The following is a 20,594-nucleotide window of genomic DNA, read 5'->3' on the forward strand; positions in this document are numbered from 1 at the left end:
CCTCCACTAGCATCTGCTTTTACTCGTAAAATCTCACTCCAACAACACAATGTGCGTAGACACATAGGCCCTATCCCCCACTGGATGGCCGACCGACCCACGTGCTGGAAACAGAGATTTCCTGGATTGTGGGATTTGCAGTGCTGAAACTGAGAGGATACCAGGAAAACCAGCTCAGCAAGCCTCTTTTGTCACACCCTCACGGAGTTCCTGTTCAATTGTGACAAACTGTCCTTGAGCTGTCCTCCCTGCATCTCTTCAATTGAACTGAAATCCGTGTGTCTCTAAAGAGCTCTGGTGACCTCGAACAAGCTTCACTTCTTCCCTTGACTAACAGTGACCTGGTATTACAGACTAAATGCTTGTGTCCCTCCAAGATTCATACGTTAAATCCTAACACCCAATGTGACGGTATTTGGAAGTGGGGAGGTGATTAAGTCATGAGGGAGATGCCCTCACGAATGCAAATGGTACCCTTGTAAAAGAGACCCCAGAGAGCTCCCTTGCCCTTCCACCAGGGGAGGACACAGCCAGAAGACTGCAGACTACGAGCCAGAAAACAGGACCTCGCCAGATACGGAATCTGCCAGTAGTGCCTTGCTCTTGGACTTCCCAGTCTCCGGAACTATGAGAAATACATTTCTGCTGCTTATAAGCCACCTTGTCAATAGTATTTTTGTTATAGCAGCCTGAACAAAGACACCTCTATCTCCAGAAGGAGAAGCTGCCCTTCTAGATTGAGAATAGTTTCCTAATCCTCATCACTGACCCACGGTTGGTGGGCTGCAGTATCGGTCAAGTCCATATTCCTCAGTCCCACTTCCATCAGCTTGCCTCCTCCATTCCAAAGTCCACCTTGGCAAACTACCTTCCAATCTCTCCTAACTCTTGATGACTTTAACACCTAACTCCTAAACTGGTGATCTTAGTACTCATCTCAATGACCCAAATATCACCCTATCTGCACAATTCACGTGCCTTCTCCATTTTGAGGACTTTTGCTTTTACTCTACTTTGGATACCTACACAACTTGGACCTCCCCATTACCAAGAGCTGTTCTAGAGTTCGCCCTGCCCTTCTCTGAGTCTACTGTTCTTATCTGCACATATTTTCATTTGATCATAGTAACCAAATCTACCCTTGGTCCTTATTTAGACGTGTAGCTAATCAATTCTTCTCAATCGACCTTGGCTATTAAGAACCCCCAGGTTCCCTCCAGCTCTACACACAGATATTTCCAATCTTGTTTTCTCCACTACTCTAAACACTGCCTCTAATTCTCCCACCACTTTTCATTTGTCAATTTATTTCAACAAATATTTATCAAGTGTCAATTATGGCCATTCACTATGACAGATGATAAAGATAAAAATGTTAAGTAAGATCCTGTTCCTGGTCCTCACAGGGCCTACACAACATGGCAGCAAACAGAGAAATAACAAAGTAGTAGATGTTATATTGGGACTAAATTGCTCTGGGAACACAGAGAAGGAGAATTTCCCAAGTTAATGAGAACTACTGATAAAAGTGAAAAAAATTAACTAATTCTAAAAATATGCATACCATTCAACGTCGGCTTGGCCCGAGCTATTGCTCGTGGCTAGACCCATCTCTTCCACATGGCTGGCTCTAAGCAGACGAACTCTCGGAACCCCTTGTCCGTCTTCCTTTCTGCCACACACCGCCCCTGCATCGTCATCCCTCCCTCCTTCCTTCTCCCTGTATCTCAGAGAAAGGGGCATTTTCCTTTTTTTTTTTTCCAAATATAAACACACCAGCTGTGCTCAGGATCTCCTCCCCAATTCCTGGACTTGGTTCCATCCATCAGGAAGTGGGGAGGAAGGGGAGAAACAGCATGGGTTGTGGCAACATTACTGAACTCCAATGGCAGGAGACCTGGATGAAAGTCCCAGCTCAGCTCCAGCTTGTGTGCTTTGGGGCAGGTCACTTCACCTGTCCAGATCTCAGTTTCTTATCTAGGAGATGCAAAAACTGGGCTGGTGCCTCTCTATGGCATCTCCTACGGCTAAAATTTTATCACTCGGTACTCCTCCTCACTCTCATTTCCATCTCCCTCTCTTCACTGGCTTCTCCTCCTATGTCCAAAAACATGTTGAAAACTTCTTTTTTCCCCTCCTATATCCAGGCCCACTAAACTCCAAGTGCTCTTCTGCTCTATTCAGACCATTCTCCTAAGTCACTGATGCTTGGTGGCTCGGACCTTTCCCTCAGACCTGATGTGGTGCCAACAAAGCCGCCAATTCTGACCAGACCCTCCTCTACTTTTCAGGATCATGTAGCCTTCTGGTTTTCCCTCTTCCTGGATGATGTACCTTTCTTCCTACCTTCTTTGCTGATTTAATTTTCCACCTTTCTTTTGACCTCCACCTAAGGTGAGTCCATAAGGTTCAATCTTTGGCATCTTGCTCTTCTCTCTTAACACTGTCCCACTCAGGAAGGCCACAGGCTCTATGTAAGGATGACCAAATGATTTGTCCAAACATAACGCAATTGACTCACTAGCAAGCAAGACTCAGACCAGGCCAATCAGATACAGCAATTACCAAGGGCCCACTAGGAGCGCTGAGAACAGCCGTTAGGTGGGGACTCAATGCCAGCATCCCGGGGCAGGATAGGGAAGGCATGGACTCATCTTACCTGCCGCTGCTTTAGGAAGTCCAGGGCAATCTGCACGTTCTGCAGCCTGTGAAAACGCATCCTGCCCTTCTCCCGGGGCTGCAAACAAACAAAAAGAGATGTTAATTTTAGCTACACCAATTTACCCATGCAGACCCCAGTCCTTTTTCATTTCAGGGACTAGAAGATCACAAAGAATTCCTCGTGGTGGAACCCAGCCATGGGAGCATTACCCAAAGCACCCCTTAACGGCGGGACCCGTGTGTGTTTCGCCATACTCTCCGAGGCCTCCAAAGCACTGCTGACCACTGGGCCTCCCGTGAACACACAGTGTGCTTGACTCCTAACGCTGAGCCAGAGCCACGGCTTCCCCACAGGCCCTCCTGTAGCCGCAGAAGGCAGAACCTGACTGAATGTGCAGGTAATGGGAACAAACCCTGGCTCGATGGCTCCTCAAATCACAGTTAAATGCTATTTTAAAGGAAGGTGGGAAGTCCTAACTGCATGCTGCACAGTAATAGAGCCAACTTTATTAAAAACCTGGCAAAAGAAGCTAGAGGTAGCCAATTCTAAACCTTGGCATGAAGAGTTATATATGCTCAATAAACAAGTGAAAAAATTAAAAAATGAGACAAAAATCAGGAAGAAACCTATTTTCCAGGCAGAGGGGTGTCCACTTAGGAAAGCCACTTTTACCTTAGTATGAAATACCAAGAGCAATGAAAACCTTGGTGAGGTAGGGCTGTTCAACATGATACTCCAAAGAAAGGGATTTCCTGCTAGTCGCTTAGTCCCAGATGTCAGATGAGCCACAGGAGAGAAGCTCATCTCCATCCTCTGGTACCTCTGGTGCCCAGTCCACAGCTCAGCTATTATCCATCCAAAAGTGCTTGAAATCCGTTTGCCCGGTGAGAACATGCAGGGATGGCTATCTACCTCTGGCACCTTTTCTCCTGCTCATTTTCCAACATTGCTTTTATTTTGCTAAAATTAGGCCTGAGACAACACTCTCACTAGATTACACACACACACACACACACACACACAATTCATTCGTAAATGTCAAAGTGGTACTAATTAAAGGCTGATGAATAATAAGGTAGCTCTGTGGCAGGTGCTTGCAAAGAGGAAACACTGCCCCAGGCTGAACAAAAAGTAACCCAACACATGTAAAGATAAGGGTAGAAGCATCTCTTTGGGAGCCCCCAACACTTCTAAACAACACTCCCACACGGGGATAATCTGCAGAGATGTTGAGGCCTCTCTGGGCGATAGGTATCTTCTTACGTCAAAGGTTTAGGAAAAATCTTTCTAGCAAGAACCTCTTTTTCAGTCATTTCGGCTAAACTACCTGTGAACATGGCTTTGAGGACGACAGAGCCTGTGAAACTGAAGAGTCTAAGACAATGGGCAGGGAGATCGAGGAGGTGGAAAAATGACTTTAAGAAGACCGGAAATAGGGATACTGCCTAATCCCTGTTTCTGAAGAAAGATTACGGGCTATAATTTATAATTTAGGGCCTGCAAGCAGGAAATGCCCTTCTTACACATTCTTATCTTTACTCCCTGGTACTCCCCACCAAAAATAAATACCCTAAGAGCATGCAAGTTAAAATCACTGTCCTCTACAGCAACTAGAGATATTATTGACCAAGGCAGAGTATCTCCATGCAGTGAGTGGATTGCAAACAACAGGCTGTTTTGAAAACAAATGACATGGTGTGTGGTGAGAACCTGGAGGCTAGAGGTGGAGAGAGAGTGAGAGTTAGTCTGAAGTGTGGAGCCAAGAGCAATTAACTGTCATGCCTTCAACTAAACTTTGCACAGTTCTGCAATCCAGACTCAGACAACACAGCAAGGCCACCAGAAGGCTATGGGTCTCCAGGTCAAAAAGGCACTTGACACCTCCAAACACCATGATTCTTTTAGTGCCAACCACTCTCAGATAAGCAAAACAATCCCCACTCCAGGATCATCTAACAGTGGCAAGAGGCACAATTAGTTTTAACCACTTTCTTTGGGACCCAAATTCCCAGGTACAGAGGGAAGAAGGTGGTTGGTAACTGAACTACTTGGAGACCTTGAGAACCTCAGACTCTCTGATGGCCCTGCAGTGCCAGCTGGGATCCTGGCATCCCCAGGAGGACCTACTACATCATCATCATCTTCCTCCTCCTGCTCCTCGCTGTTTGTATGGCGCCAGGAGGGCATGCTCACGAGACGGAGGGTCTTCAGCCCTGCTGGCTCCTTTGGCCACCAACCAAGGCAAAGATAGGACAGAGTAACAGGAAATTCACAACACAAAAATGAAAAGCAAATGAATGCAACATTTTAAAAAAAAAGGGAAAATAAATATGAAAATACCCTCCCACCTCCCAAAACATGCAAAACCAGATCACACGGTTATACTGAACACTTAGGTTGAAACACATCTTCAGGGCGCCTGCGTGGCTCAGTCAGTTGAGCATCTGACTCTTGATTTCATCTCAGGTCATGATCTCAGGGTCCTGGGATCGAGCCCCGTGTCTGGCTCTGCACTCGGCGCGGAGTCTGCTTCTCCCTCTCTCCCCCTCTTCCACTGCCCCTCTTCTCTCCCCTCTCTCTCTCTCTCTCCCCAACCCCCCCCCAAAAAAAAAAAAAAAAAACTTAAAAAAAAAAAAAAAAGGAAAAAAAGAAACACATCTTCAATTCTCCATGGCCACCCACCCTCTCTTTTTGTGAATCAACTAAAGGAGAAAGAGATTGTGAGAATAAACATGGAAGAGATATTTGGATGGCTCTCAGTGAAAAGATGATACCCTATGAATATCTCCATAAACAATCTGCAGGTTTTCAAAGTTAGGCAAAGAAATTAGATCAGAGTGTTTTCAGGCTGTTTTGTAAGCAATGTCACAGAAAGAATCACTTTCAATATAACAGTCACTACGAGTTCATCAGATATCCCAGCCAAAATGCCCCAAATGTAACTTTGTGAGTGCTAAAGAATAAAGTCCAGCAATGTGAAAGTGACATTTTGATTACTTAAGAGATTTATAAATGAAGGCCAGATAAGAACTGGAATTCACCAGTAGCGGCTATGCTAATAAAAAGTGTCAATTTTTTGTCCATTAAAAATTATACAAGTAATTCTATCGTAAGACAAAAGAGATGTGAAACCAAAACAAAGGGGCCATGGGAAGCCAGGCCCCAATCCTTGAAGAAACTGAATATTACTTAAGGAGTGAAATTTAATGTGCCAAATTCCCTTCTTGAAACCCAGCAAACAATGACTAAGAATTCACCAAGGGCAGTGAGTGGGCTGGGCCTCGGTTCTTTCTCTCCCCGGAGGGGTTTCCAGGATTCAGCCCCGGACTTTTCAATGAAAAATACGTTGTCTATGATGCTAGAGGCAGAACACAAACTGCACAGGACCCCCTGCTTCCACTAGGCTCAAATACATGAAACAAAGAGCCCCCAGGTGGGGCTGTTTTGATCCCTCAAACAAAGCAAGTAGAAGAACTATCATCTGACAAGCCAAGAAGCCCAGGCAGGATTTGCCTTCAGATATGTAGCTGTTTCCCACAAGCAATGGTTAACACATTTGGGAGGAGGCAGGCATATTTAACCATCCAAGGAGCTCAAATGTACTGCATCCAGGGCTGTGCTGAAATATCAACTTCAGTACTTCTCCAAACCTGTGAGACTCAGTGAATCAAAGAAGGAAGAAAAGGAGGTGAATTCTAAAAACTAACTCTAAATAACTCTAAAAATAACTCTGAGCTTTTAAATGTAAACTCCAGGGCGCCTGAGTGGCTCAGTCGTTAAGCGTCTGCCTTTGGCTCAGGTCATGATCCCAGGGTCCTGGGATCGAGCCCCGCATCGGTCTCCCTGTTCCGCAGGAAGCCTGCTTCACCCTCTCCCACTCCCCCTGCTTGTGTTCCCTCTCTCCCTGTCTCTCTCTGTCAAATAAATAAAATCTTAAAAAAAATAAATAAATGTAAACTCCATATCCTTAGCTGAGTACAGAAAATAAAACAATTTCCAGTAGATGGGAAAACAGGAGAGTCTGTATAGACTAGAAATAAAACTCTAGAAAAAAAAATACACCTTACTAAAAAACCTTTAAATGTGAATCTACTACTCCTGAAATATTCTACCTACAAATAGATAAAGAACAAGTAAGGAGAAAAAATGCAGATATGAAAGGAATAAAACTGATACCTGATTCCATCAAGAAATGAGAATATGATACATCAATTCCCATTAAGGTGAAATTACATCATTTTAAAACTCAGTCTGAGTTAGAAACAAAGTCCACCAAGAATGCCTTCTACTTCTTCCTCCCACATGACCGACAGCAGGCAGCGGTGGCCAGGCCTGGCTCTCAACAAGATGGACCAGTAGGTCCCTAACAGGGCTGTATTTGGGAGGCCACTCATGAGAAGAAGGGAGAAGCTCACCAGTTTGATGCCCGAGAGGACCTCCAGCAGAGAGATCAGGTTGTGGCCATCCCGCAGATCTTCATAAAGATCATTGATGTGCTTGCGGACCTGTGCGTGAGAATGAAACAGACTGATTTTTATTTGATCTTGAATTCTTTTATTAGCTACACAAGAATTTCTGGTTCTAGGTAAACACAGATTAAAGAATTTGAAACAGGAGGGGCTCCTGGGTGGCTCAGTTGTTAAGCGGCTGCCTTCGGCTCAGGTCATGATCCCAGGGTCCTGGGATCGAGCCCCACATCAGGCTCCCTGCTCCGCAGGAAGCCTGCTTCTCCCTCTCCCACTCTCCCTGCTTATGTTCCCTCTCTCGCTGTGTTTCTCATTGTCAAATAAATAAATAAAATCTTTAAAAAAAAAAAAAAAGAATTTGAAACAGGAAACAATAATAAAATTCAGGAATTTTCAGTTTGGATTACAATACATATGAAATAGTAACACTTAAGAGAAATGTATGCGCGTTTTAAAAACTGAAGCCAGATCTATTACATACTGTAAACAACGTTCTAGAAAGTCTGGACAAGGAGATGGAGAGTCAATCATCCTGAAACCTCTCAGGAATTATTTTGGACCAAAATGTGATACAATGGCCAGTGACAGACAGATGAGTCCAGTCAGAATCAGAAAAGCCTTCCAGGGGCACCTGGCTGGCTCAGCCAGAAGAGCATGCAACTCCTGATCTCAGGGTTGTGAGTTCGAGCCCCACACTGGGTGTAGAGATTACTTAAATAAATAAAAACTTAAAAAAAGAAAAGAAAAGCCTTCCAGAGGGCAAAGGAAACAAAAATGCTAGATACCCAGTGTTTCATAGGATGTACCTATATGTTAACTCCTCTCTTACCAAATATTTCTTTTTTTAAAAAAAGATTAATCTACTTAGGGGCTCCCGGACGGCACAGTCAGTTAAGTGTCCAACTCTTGATTTCAGCCCAGGTCGTGATCTCAGGGTCGTGAGATCGAGCCCTGTGTTGGGCTCCACGCTCAGCATGGAGTCTACTTGAGATTCTCTGCCTCACCCTCTGCCTCTGCCCTTCCCGCTCGTGCTTACTCTCTCTCAAAATAAATAAAAAATCTTTGAGGGCGATTTTCCTTGTGAAAAAAAAAAAATTCCAATTTTATAACTGAAACTATGGGAAAACATCTCACTTTGGAAAAATATGTGGTTAATGTCAAACACCATGCTGAATGTTGTACACATTACCTCATCTCTCTCTCACATTGATAAGGTAGATAGTACTCCTATTTTACAGATGAGGAAACAAGGCACAGAGAGGTTAAGCAACTTGCCCAAGGTCACAAGTGGAAAAACTGGCCTCAGTTTGGGCTTTCTGAATTTAGTCTTTGCCATTAACTACTATGCTTTATAATCAGCCATAGTCTCATTTTATTTATTTAATCCAAACAACTGCCCTGTGAAGTTTATTTATGTATCCTCAGAAGGAACTAAGGAAACTGAGGCTTTGAGAAGTTCAGGTCACATAACTGCAGGAAGTGGCAGTAGGTTTTCTGGTTTATTCCAAGTCCAGTGACAACTTCACTGAGTGACACAACACAGAATCAGAAGACTAGTGGCAAGTATAAGGAAGAAGATTCATTTTCAACATAAATAGTTCTCTAAACAACAATAAAAAGGGCTACTTTCAGAAGTAGTGGGTTTCTAGTCACTGAATTTTTCAAGCAGAGACCAGGATATTAGGATTTCCATATTTGAGTGGAAAACTGTACTGTAGTCATTTCCAATTATAATATTCTAGCATTCCAAACAGAATGGGAGTCAGAAAAGATCATGGCTATGGGGCGCCTGACTGGCTCAGCGGGTAGAGCATGCGACTCTTGATCTTGGGGTCGTGAGTTCGAGCCCCACCTTGAGTGCAGAGATTACATTAAAAAAAGGGGGGGGGATAAGGTGGGAAATAGCTGGTGAGGCTTCCTGGAAGAGAAAGAACTGGAAAGATGGGGGGGGGGTTAAGATTTTATTTATTTATTTATTTATTTATTTATTTGAGAGAGAGAGAGAGAGAGAGAGAGAGAGCGTGAGCGTGCCTGGGGGGAGGGGCAGGGGGAGAGGGAGAGAATCTCAAGCAGACTCCGTGCTGAGTGCAAAGCCTGATGCAGGGCTCAATCTCACGACCCTGAGATCAAGACCTGAGCCGAAACCAAGAGTTGGATGCTTAACCAACTGAGCTACTCAGGTACCCCTGGAAGGATTAGAAAATGTTTTCACAGAAAGACAGAAGATGGTAAAACCACAGAAGAAAAGGTACAGAGGTAGAAATAGGCAAGGTATGAGTGTTTGTACCTGTGTGAGTGAAGGATTAAGAAGGTGATGGGTAGATTACCCAGTTGGAGAAAATGGTTCATGATGAATTGGGTAATAGCTTTCAAACATTGAAGGAATATTTCTTCAGTTTTTGTGCTATTCACAATATGAATATAGATATAACACACTTTTTATTTTAATCAGCAATATTAACATTTTCTCCACCACTTTAAGTCTAGACAAAATAACACATCTAGCTCAGACTGGTAGCATTTGTTGATTTCCATAGTTTAAATACTCCCACCATGACCAATTTCCAGCCACTAATATATCACTAAACGCAATGTTGGGATGAAATGTACAACAACACACCATTATAGACTTTTCCATCAGAGATACAACAGACATAATTAATCTCAAGAGCACAGACTATATTAACATGTAGCAAAATAATTATGAGGTGATGTGTTTTGAGTATTTATTACTTTTATTTTAAATATAATTTATTTAATTGTAAGTTTATATAATTTAATTTTCATAATGGCTGTGCATAGCAACCAGCTCACAAAATTAGTATTCAGCTCTTGTGAGCCCATGTAAGCTGGCTCCAAGATTTCAAGACCTCTCCATCAAGTGGGTCCAAAGTTTCAAGCTTGCACAACCACAATGTACCACTAACAGAAATAAGCAGGTCGTGAGGGTTGGGAAGAGAGCGGATTTGAAAAGTTCAATTTTGTTGTTTTTTTTTTATTTCATTTTTTTAAGATTTTATTTTTAAGTAATCTCCACACCCAACATGGGGCTCGAACTCACAACCCCAAAATCAACAGCTGTACACTCCACCGACTGAGCCAACCAGTGCCCTGAAAAGTTCAATTTTTAATATGTTGAATTTAAAAGAGTAGCAAAGGAGCTACAAATGGTAATGTTCTGGGAGCAGCTGAAAATACCAGAATTCAATTTGGGTCAGCTGAGAACTTAAGTTTAGAAGTCATATGCATAGAGGTGCTAGCTAAAGACATGGGAAATGTTGGCCTTTCTGGGTTAGGGGCAAGAAAGAAGAGCACAGTGCTGAGGACTGAGCCTGTGGGAATAGTCAAAATTAGAAGGCAGGAGATGGAAAAGCAATCAACAAAGGATAGGGGGTGGAAGAAGGCAGAGAAAGAGGTAGAAAAAAAAAAAAACACATAAGAAAGGGTAATCAAGGAGGGAGGGGATGGATGATCACCAGTATCAAATGCTCCAGGACAAGCATGAAGACCAAGACAGGGTTTCTGTTAGTCTTACAAATAATGGTGTTTTTTGTGAGACTCACTTTCTAGAGAGTGGTGGAATAGAAGATAATAAATGAATTGTAGGTTAAAAAAAATAGACAGAATATATTAAATACTTCATATTAAGTTATAAAGAGAAGTGACAACAATGAGGGACTTATTTTTGATAGATAAGACCTGAGCATAGGGCATTCAAATCAGGAATGGGCACTGAATAATTATTTAAATAAATTATAATAGAAATGAGGACCAAGTAAGATCATATTGGCAGCAGGACACTAAATACCACAGAGTACTGAAAAGAAAAAGTGGTACTTTGAAATATAAAGTTAATTTCACATCGAGGACTCAACATCTCCTTCTAAAAATTCCAGTTATGTTTTGTACCTGCAAACAGCAAAATTCAACCACCTTACAAGAAACTTAGCTGAGACTAATTTATTATGTCTCTCAGTCTTTCCCTGATTATACTGACTAAATAACTATGAAAAACTGTAAAAGAGAGATATGGACAGAGGTAATGGGGGAAGAGAGGGGAGCATTTTTTCCCTGAATTTTCAGTAACAGAGAACAATAGTTTATTTCGGAAGCATAATGGACCCAGCAGGATAAAGTACTAGCTAACACTTACTAGTGCTTCTATGTCAGAAAATGTTCAGATACAGAGATGGGATTTGGGGGGCTCAATTCACATCCCGAGATCACATAGTAAATGGCCAGTCCAATAAAATCCAGGTCTGCCCCATTCCAAAGTCTTTACCTCTTCCTCAAACACTAAGTGGCCTCTAAAATTTTCCACAAATCTCTTAAGAAAAAGTCCAATAGCAAAAAAAAAAAGAGGGAGAGAGTCTAATAGCTAACAGTGCTGTATGATATATGTGAAATCCTAAGAGCTGTCATCACAAGGAAAAAAACACTTTTCTTTTTTTGCTCTTTTCATTGTATTCATATGACACAATGGATGCTAACTAAACTTACTGCTAATCATTTCATAATATATGTAACTCAAACCAATACACTGTACACATTACACTCATACAGTGATATATGTCATTTCTGTCTCAATAAAACTGGAAAAGGGTAAGGAAAGGAAAGACAAGAAAAAGTCCAGTGGACCAAGCATTAGATGTTTTAGAGGCAGCCTGGGAAAGCCAAGACTGGTCAAGAATCATCAATATGTATGTTTCTCTCCAACAAATACCCGTGCTATTCTGTCAACAAAATATGAGTGAATAACTTCAACGACCTGGGTCTTTGCCATTTGCACTCCCTGTGAAAATCACTGTCAACATTAGTGAATGTCTCTAAAGAATATATGCAAATGGCTAACAAATTCAGGAAAAGATGCTCAATATCATTAGCTACGCAGAAAATGTAAATCAAAACCACAGGAAGATACCATGCCCCACCCAACAGGAGAACTATAATCAAAAAGATTATAACTGGAACCCTCATACATTGCCGGCAGGAATGTAAAATGGTGTGGCTGCTTTGGAAAACAGTCTGACAGTTCCGCAAAAGACTGAACACAAGTTACCATATGACACATTGATTCCACTCCCAGGTATATACCCAAGAGAACTGAAAATATATGTCCAGGAAAAAAAACATGTACATGAATGAATGTTCATAGCATTTATTATTCATAATTGCCAAAAACTGAAAATAACCCAAATGTCTATCAATTGATAAATGGATAAACAAAATGTGGGACATCCATACAATGGAATATCATTTGGCAATTAAATACTGATACATGCTATAATGTGGATGAATTCTAAAAACATTATGCTAAGTAAAAGAAGCCAGTTACAAAGAAAAGGACCACATATTGTATGATTCCATTTATAAAAGATATCTAGAATAGGCAAATCTATTTTTGTGGTTGTCTGGGGCTGGAGGAAGGTATGCGGGGGTTGGGGAGATGACTGAAAGGTACAGGGTTTCTTTTGGGGATGATGACAATGTTATAGAATGATTATGGTGATGGTTGCATAACTCTGAATATACTATAAGTCACTGAACTATGTATTATTTAAATAGGTAAATTGTAGGATATGTGAATTAAATCTCAAAAAAGCTATTTTTAAAAATTAACAAATGACTAAATTTTGAGGGATCAAGTCCACCCAGGCTAATCCTCCCCAATTCCTGTGCATTAATAAGCCAAGGAAAGCTCTGCTCTCCCAGTTCTTTAAAGATTAATTTGCAGTTATGGGCGCCTGGCTGGCTCAGTCAGTAGAGCATGTGACTCTTGATCTAGAGGTCTTGAGTTCAAGCCCCATGTTGGGTGTAGAGCTTACTTAAAAAAAAAAAAAGTTTTAATGTGAAGTTATAGAAAAACAAACAGCTTCTCCCCGCTTCTGAGTGGCTTTAGCGAAGGGAATAAATTGCACTTAAGTACCTGGAATCAGAATCTGGCCCAAAGGGACTTTAACACTCTCAGCTGGCAGACGAGAAAAGCCTTGCCTGGAGAAGTTAAGTAACGTGTGTAAGATCACTGAGCTGGGAAGTGTCCCATCACCGTCTCCTGACTCCAAGCTTACTGCTCTTTCCCTTCACAAGGCTTCCATGATGCCTGAAGGGTAGAAAGGACATATTAAGTCCATCCTCCCCCTCCTCCAAAAAGAACCAAGGACTGTCACGTGGTATTCTTTGACACCTGCAGCAAACCTCATCAAGAAAAGCTTTCCTCTAAGACTTAAAAGAAACACAAGCAGCTCAATTTCCTTGACGCAAACTATGTTGAAGAGCGGTAAACAGGTCAGAGGAGAAAGTTTTAAAGAGAAGAGTATTTTATTTATTCGCATCTACATTTATAAAAGGTACAGGGTAAGCGAGAGTGAGCCTGGTAACTTTAAATGGATTTCTGAATTTGTAGATTTCTAAACTGTAAGAGGGGAATTCCATACTGATTCAATGGCCAAATTTATCCTCAAGGAAAAGCCTAAATGCTAATGCTAAAAATACTAATGCTAAAAAAATGCTTAAAAAGCCTAATGCTAATGCTAAAAAACAGATTACAGTTGTCCCAGACTTTTTGCCTGTCAAAGAACGCTGCTCAAATGCAGGGAATGAGTAGAGGCTGGAAACCTGCTGGGGTGAGTAGAGGGAGAGGGGGAGTGAGGCTCTTTGCTGATAAGAATTCTATTGTCTTTCTGTTTGGAGAATTCCTTAAGTTTTGAGGAATCTAACAATGAGAGACACCTGATTCACAAAGGTCTCTGGAGATGAGGATGATTCTAAAATCCACACAGGGTAGCTTTACATAACAGGCAGGTAAGGCGCTTAGGTGTAGAGAATAGAAAATCCAATCCAAATGTAGGCCCAAAACGTTCAGTGGGGGTTGAGAGGTGTTTGGAGTGAAATCAGGTCCTGAAAACTCAGGTCCAGGCGGGAGATGGTCACAAACCACCACCATGTGGCCACACCTGCGCAACAAAGGCAACACTCCTCCCCTGTGTCTAAACAGCACTACTCTGTCAATCCTTAAATGAACTCCACGGCCAGTCTCCTACTGACCTTTCGCACAGATGTGAATAAGCAAAAAGGCATGTGAAAGTCCATGCAGTGCTTCGGTGAGCTGTCTCACGGCTACGGCAGAACAGAGGTGCCCAGAATCACTACAGCTATCTACCACCTCGTGTCCAACTAGAGAGCCTCACACGGAAAAGCTGAGAAGGTCTGGAGTAAAAATTTGGAGTTGGAAAACTTTTACTGGTATACCTGGAATTTTCTTAACTGAAATTCCAGGAAGGCCAGTAGCTTCTAGATTGCATACATGAATAAAAAGAGAAAGAACTGGGGCACCTGGGTGGCTCAGTAGTTAAGCGTCTGCCTTCGGCTCAGGTCATGATCCCAGGGTCCTGGGATCGAGCCCCGCATCGGGTTCCCTGCTCAGCAGGAAGTCTGCTTCTCCCTCTCCCACTCCCCCGCTTGTGTTCCCTCTCTCGCTGTGTCTCTCTCTGTCAAATAAAATCTTTAAAAAAAAGGGGGGGGGGGAACTGTCCCATCTGCTAGACTAAACACGGGTTTCTCCTTTCTACCTGTAACTTCTGAAGTCAACAAGAACTGATCAGAGAAAGCATTTCTCCTCCTTAGGAACTCATGCGCTCAGTTCCCTCATCCTCTCTGGGAGTTCTCTCTGGGAGCATAAACTTTATCAGCTACCAGGACCTAGAGACACGGTATAAATAATTTAAATAATACCTCATTTAAAACTAGATTTTTTGGGGTGCCTGGCTGGCTGAGTCAGTAGAGCATGCTACCCTTGATCTTGTGGTTGTGAGTTGGAGCCCCACATAGGGCATGGAGCCAACTTTAAAAAAAATTTTTTAATAATAAAACTCTAGATTTTTCCTTTTTTTTTACATTTTATTTTATTTTTAAATTTTTTTAAACAATCTCTACACCCAACATGGGGCTCAAACCCACAACCCTGAGATCAAGAGTCACATGTTCCACTGACTGAGCCAGCCAGGTGCCCCTCTAGATTTTTCTTTTTGATGGTTCTAGCATATGCCCAGAACACTTCAGTTTGGAGGCTTGCATTCTAAATTAGGTTATTTATATATTACAGATGTCAACAGCCTTAACAAACCTCTTTTAAGATTGGACCAGCAGTGTTCTCGACTAATAAAGAGGAATTAATTTGCTCATTCCACAACAAACTGTTTCCCACAGAGATAGCTGGGGATCCAAGAGATCCTAGGTCAACTCAATCCAGAACTTGAGAGGCTTGGTTGCTTTGATCTTATATCCATCTACTTGCCAACAGCCACATTAATCTGGGTGTACCTGGGGAGCATGGCAAGGGATGCCTGAATTACAAAAAACAAATCTCAGTCCATATTTCTCAGCCCAAAGTTCAAAGAATGCCAGCATGGAGCAATGATTCTGATTAGCAGTGAATCCCTCTCTCTGAAATATCCCAAGATGAGAAAATGTTGTTGGAACTATAAGGCTGGGGGTCCGAGAAGAGAGGGAAAATAGCCAGGGACTGAAATAAAGCTCTGGCTGGCCTCCAGTTTCTAACAATGCCCTGTTGTGTTCATCTCCTCGTTTCTCCCTCCCTGGGCCTCCTGTCATCACGCAGCACTGAGGCAGAGGTCCAAACGGCAACAGCGGAGAGCCAGGGCATTTGTGTTCAACTACAAAGTTTAGGGGGCAAGCCTGAGTCAGGATAAATTCAGTTCTTCCAATTGTTAGAGAGGAGGCACGAAAGAATATGTTGGGGGCATCTTTAGTAGAAAGAACAGGTAATTTGAGTCATAAGACTCATGAGTGGTCCCTCGCTCCCTCCTTCACTAGCTGTATGGTCTTGGGAAGGTCACTTTACCCCTTCTAATTCTCACTTTCCTTAGTTGGGAAAACTGAGAGGATGAAATACCTTTACCACCTTCAGAGTTATCATAAGAATCAAGCCAGATAGGAATGTGCTTTGTAAGCTATAAAACACTATTAAAATATTATTTACTCAAGGCAACAAATCCTGGATATTTCTCATATCTGTGGTGCAGTATGTGGTAGAGAAAGTAATACAATACAGTCCGAGCCCTCGGTGAGCACGCTAATAGGGGAGACCCATGCGCGAACACACAAGGCATCACTTCAAAGTGGCGTGGAAGAGAGAGAGAGCTGAGACTAATTTAGTCTGAGGACTGGAGGTCAGATTCTCAGGAAGGTGATATTGGACGTGGGCCTTGAAGGGTAAGTGGGTGATGGCCAGGCAGAGGAGATTGGGACGTGCATTCTAGGGAGAGAGATGAATAAGCAAAGAGGTGTGGAAGCACACAGTGTTTAGGGCGCGGTGACTTATCTCATGTGGCACAGCACAGGCTACACAGGGGACAATGCCTGCAAATGAAGCTGGGCAGCTTGGAACCAGGTTGTCAAGGACTCTGCATCATGACCAAGTTCTGCATCAGCAAACTGGAGGCAAACGGTACATCTTGAAGGAATTAGAGGAAAATAGCAGTTTTCTCTCTCTGTCTCTCTTCCTTTCTCTTTATCCTGACACTAACAAAATAAGACACAATATCTGCCTTCAAGCTAAAATCAACAGAAAGATATAGAACGTATACATGTGCTGTAACAGAAGTACGTAAGGAATACGGTGAGGGCACAAAGAAAAGGGCAGTCAATTCCATATGGGCGATTCAGGAAAATATCTATTGAGATGGTGTTAAATTGGGGTTACTCAGGCAGAATGGAGATTGGAGAAGGCTCCACACAGAGGGAGCGGCATGAGCAAGGACACAGTCATAAAAGAGCATGCACATGGCTCTTAGCACGGCACATGGTTCAGCAAGTGCCTGAGGTATACAGGGAATTCGACACTATGAGCCTGGAAAGGTAGGGAGAAGGCAGGCCATTACTGCAGATGTTAAGAGCACAAGTTTTAGACTTTAGGTTGCCTGAATTCTAAAATTTCAGTTCTGCCTCTTTATAGTGGCATGACCTTGAACAAGTAAACTACTCTAAAGTTCATTTTCCTCATTGATAAAATGGGAAAATTGAAAGAGTCTACAGCATAAGTTCACTGAGGAGTAAAGAAGCTAATCCACGTAGAGGACTTAGTCCAGAATGTCAGCTTTACGGTAAGCAAACTATTACTACTATTTGCGTTATCAGTGTTACTACAGAAAACCTTACTAGGAACTATTACAGTGATCAAGGCAAGCTGACAAGGCCCTGGACTAGGCAGAGGTCATGGGGATAGAGAAGAGAAGTCAGGTGCAAGCATTTTTCTGAACTGGAAGTGATTGATTGGAGCTGGTGACAAGGGAGATGATGGGCAGACTGAAAATAGTTCTAGATTCCTAATTTGGATAGCTAAGTACGTGAATGAAAATATTTAGCAATTTGGGATGTGTTGAATACGGGATACGTCTGGGTGACATCCAGATGAACATGCCCAGTACCCTGTCTTTGGCTTAGGAAAGAATATAGGACATGGCTCTATTGTTACGTCCTTATCCAGATCTTGTACTTTGAAAACTGCCCTCACCTGCAGTCCCCATTAAACAGTGGCCCTCAGGAGTCATGCTGATTTATGTAACCATCTCCCTTGCCATAGATTACTGAGCTATAGATGGACACCTGACCCATGGAGGAAAAGAACATCCCAGCCAATCAGATTTTCTGTGTTTGGTGTAGCCACAAATTACATCACCATTTGAGAGATAGCCACCACAGCTTTCACACAAGCAATGGCAGAAGCAATGAATGGAGGAGACATACGGAAAGAAAGAAAAACAAGACAACACAAAGGCCTCAATAAAAAGAGGGAGTAGCCGCCTGATAATGTTTAGTTTTCATAAAGCCTCGCTGCATCCAGACACCAGATTTGAGATCACCTCATATGCTTTTTCTACTTGGGCTTCCTTGCATTCCACATCACCAGTGATCCCTGTGACTAACACACATGAGACTGCCCAAAAAGAGTACAGAGAACAAAACAAGAAATTGGGTAAGGTTAGGACCCCGGGGACCAGCAACATGGAGGAGTCAGAGAAAGAAAAAGGCATTCATAGAGGAAAGAGTTTAATTCAGGAAAAAGCAGTGTGTTAGAAGCCAACATAAGAGTCGGTTTTAAGGAATAATAAGTTAGTCAACAGTATCAGATGCTGTAGAGAAATCAAGTAAGAGGAAGATAAAACTAGGCTACTGGATATGGCAATTAAGAGGTCACTGATGACCTTTCCCAGAGCAGTAATCAATATAACTCAAAATTATGTGAATTATTTGAGTAATTATTATATACTATTCAAAAACATTGTTTTCAAATCTGGACTTCACATTAGTCATACTGCTTATCCTTAGGTGGGCTTTTAACATGCCTCTGCCTTGGTTTCTCCTCTATTTAAAAACAGTAATAAAATCTCCCCCCAGTCTTAGCCGTTCTGGAGTGTTCTGCATCTTAAACTGCATGGTGGTTATAATGTATATATATACACATGCAAAAATTGCTTAAACTAAACATTTAAGATTTGTGCACTTAGAAAGAGAACAAAAACCTCTCTGCCCCATCCTTACACAGTAATCAGATCTAGAAATAAAAATAAAGAAGGGAGCTTATAAAATAATTTGTAAAGCTAGGAACAAAGTGTTCTTTGAATCCAGGAATCACCCCCTGGTATCCTCACCTCAACATTCTGAGGTAATGGCATTTATTACTATCCTCTCCAAGAAACTGATCAGTACAAGTTTCCACACTGTTATGACTTTGTTCGTTATTTTTAAAAAGTCACATGGGTATCTCCATCGAGCACATGACAAGCAATCTAAACTATCCATGAGGAGGGACTGACAGATCCAGCTAAGAGCAGCCAGAGGTGCTAGGGCAGCATCTCCGAAGGAGTCCTACCTTCATCAGGTGCTTGTTGACCCACTTGGTGAACGTCTTCTTCTGAACACGGTCCCGTTCATCTGTAAAGGAAACACAGAGAAGGCATTGGCTTAGCATGGCCCGGATAAGTTGCCCTACCCCTGCTTCATCCACACCCCAGCTTCTTCGTGGACAGTGGAGATAGTTTCCACAGACCCAAGAAAAGTGTCTTGTTGTTTGGAAGATTTGGCCTGTCTGAACTTCCTCTTCTGTCCTGACCATCTTGCCACTTTATAGATTAGACAGAATCATATGCCTCAAAACCATGCCATGGCAAAGTCTCCTAGCATCATAATCTGGGGAGTGAGTGAGTCTCTGCTTCCCCCAAAGCAACCTCCAAGAAGCCAAAGCTGTGAACACCACCTGCAGAAGAGGTCAAGTGGCCTTGGCATTTGGGTCACTCGTACTGCAACGGTTCCATCTCCCTCTTCACATACGGATCTGCCAGACCAGTGCTCTGTTCCCACCCTCTCCTGCCCCGGTTTCTACCCCTAGCTCCCGTTTCCTCAGCAGCCATTACCAACCAGGCAACCCCGGAAAGCTGCTCAGTTTACCTGCACTACACATCTCCCCCACCTCTTCCTTCTCCCAAGTCTTACAGAGCCACTCCTTTGTAGGCACACTCTCCTTCATTCTCAGTTTTGTGCACCTCATTCACAAAAACATGACTGCCAATACTTGGCAATCACTGCTCCAGAGGCCCAGTCCTGCACAGGACTCCTTTTCTCCCACATCTGCCAATTCCCCGAGCACTTCAGACCACTGATCCATCAGCCTTGCTCCTTTTCTTCTATTTAAAGCCTATGCCATCCCCCTATTTTATTCAAATCATGCTCGCTGTCATCGACCACTCCCTGCTGCCTGCTCCCCTCCTAGTGGCAAATCTACCTTAAACTCCCAACAACTTAGTTCACATTTACTGTCTCCACATGCATCCTCTGGCATCATCCTTGACTTACTTCATCTCCAGTTCATACCCAGCCACCACACTGTCACACTGCATTCCTGCTCCAAACACACCTCCTTAGCAGTCATCCTAATAATTCCCAAGCTTTATCACTCCATTCTTATTTTATCCCTTTTATTAAGAGAATCTAAGCTTATCCTGGTCTATGCTAGACAACACAGTTAAGCAATTAAAGCTGCCATCACTAATCCCCCAGGAACTGTCACCTGCCTAACCTTCTACCACTAAGTTCACCATGACAATCTAAGAACCTGAATTACCACCATTGCTCGACTCTTCCATTATTTCTCCAAGTCAGAGGAGCATTTCAGAAGAAAGTGGCAGAATTAAAGAACTCTGGTTCACTAGTATTCAGCACAAACATCAGTGAGGTCTTCCCTCCCTACAGCCCAGTTACTCCCTTCTAACTGACTGCCTAGTAAGAGCCACATAGCTACCGTTCTGAACAATGCTGACATTCTCTCTCCACTTCCAGGTGAATGTACTACCTACTCACATTTCTGAGTTTATAGCCATTCAGTATTACCTCATCCCTGTCTTTGCTCTTAACTTCACATCCTTCTTTTCAGCCTTGAATCTTTTCCTGCT

The 20,594-nt window shown here is 42.7% G+C and overlaps 1 protein-coding gene across 16 annotated transcripts in view; it reads right to left on the minus strand.

The window, feature by feature from the left end:
* The window catches only part of MACF1 (microtubule actin crosslinking factor 1), a 335,178-nt gene that overhangs the window by 184,901 nt on the left and 129,683 nt on the right, over nucleotides 1-20,594 (minus strand). For all 16 annotated transcript variants that reach the window (XM_032432513.1, XM_032432494.1, XM_032432505.1 and 13 more), the window contains 3 exons: nucleotides 19,019-19,080; nucleotides 7,078-7,167; nucleotides 2,660-2,737 (listed from right to left, as the gene is read on the minus strand). In XM_032432513.1, coding sequence (XP_032288404.1) covers nucleotides 2,660-2,737; nucleotides 7,078-7,167; nucleotides 19,019-19,080 — 230 coding nt within the window. The remainder of the gene's footprint in view (nucleotides 1-2,659; nucleotides 2,738-7,077; nucleotides 7,168-19,018; nucleotides 19,081-20,594) is intronic.

Source organism: Phoca vitulina, unplaced genomic scaffold, assembly GCF_004348235.1.
Source record: "Phoca vitulina isolate PV1807 unplaced genomic scaffold, GSC_HSeal_1.0 scaffold2, whole genome shotgun sequence".
In the NCBI taxonomy this organism is placed as follows: Eukaryota; Metazoa; Chordata; class Mammalia; order Carnivora; family Phocidae; genus Phoca; species Phoca vitulina.